Here is a 567-nt window from a genome sequence, read left to right on the forward strand (position 1 = left end):
GCCGCCCGGCCCAGCTGCCCGGCCAGGGCTGGAGAGTGGCCCCCGCCGGGGCCCCGCAGCTGCCGGCTCAGGAAGGGGGAGCAGGGGCGGCCCTGGGGGCTTGGCCCGGCGCTCGACCCTGGCTGGCCAGTGTCCCAGCGGGCCCCAGAATGCCCCTAGAAACCTGGTTCTGCGCCCAGAGCCGGGGTGCAGCACCAGGCCAGCGCGGGCCCGGCCCGCTCGCCCCCGCAGGACGGCGCTGCCCGCACCCATGTTCACCAGGAGCGACTTCAGCATGTGGAGCGTCCTGAGGAAGTGCATCGGCCTGGTGCGTGGCGCGGCCCTGCAGCCAGGGGTGGGGTGCCCCGGCCCTGTGTCCTGGGCGTTCAAAGGCTGCTTGCGAACCCCCCCTTTCCCCAAGAGAGGCTGGGGGCCCCGCCCTGCCGGCGCCGCCCCTCCTGCCTGCGAAGGCTGCTCGCCCAGTCTGCGGTCCGGAGTGCCCGGCCCCCGCTAAGGCTGGGCCCGGGTGCTGTGTCTCCGGGGCGCCTGGGGGCCGGCTCCCCATCCCCTCCACGCCCCCAGGGGCTC

General features: G+C 76.2%; 1 protein-coding gene across 1 annotated transcript in view; it reads left to right on the plus strand.

Moving 5' to 3' along the window:
• OSBPL2 (oxysterol binding protein-like 2) overlaps window positions 1–567 on the plus strand; it is a 7,451-nt gene that overhangs the window by 921 nt on the left and 5,963 nt on the right. The window contains exon 3 of the mRNA XM_012728155.1: window positions 232–475. Coding sequence (XP_012583609.1) covers window positions 232–475 — 244 coding nt within the window. The remainder of the gene's footprint in view (window positions 1–231; window positions 476–567) is intronic.

This window comes from Condylura cristata, unplaced genomic scaffold (assembly GCF_000260355.1).
Source record: "Condylura cristata isolate star-nosed mole 26May11 unplaced genomic scaffold, ConCri1.0 scaffold00022, whole genome shotgun sequence".
In the NCBI taxonomy this organism is placed as follows: domain Eukaryota; kingdom Metazoa; phylum Chordata; class Mammalia; order Eulipotyphla; family Talpidae; genus Condylura; species Condylura cristata.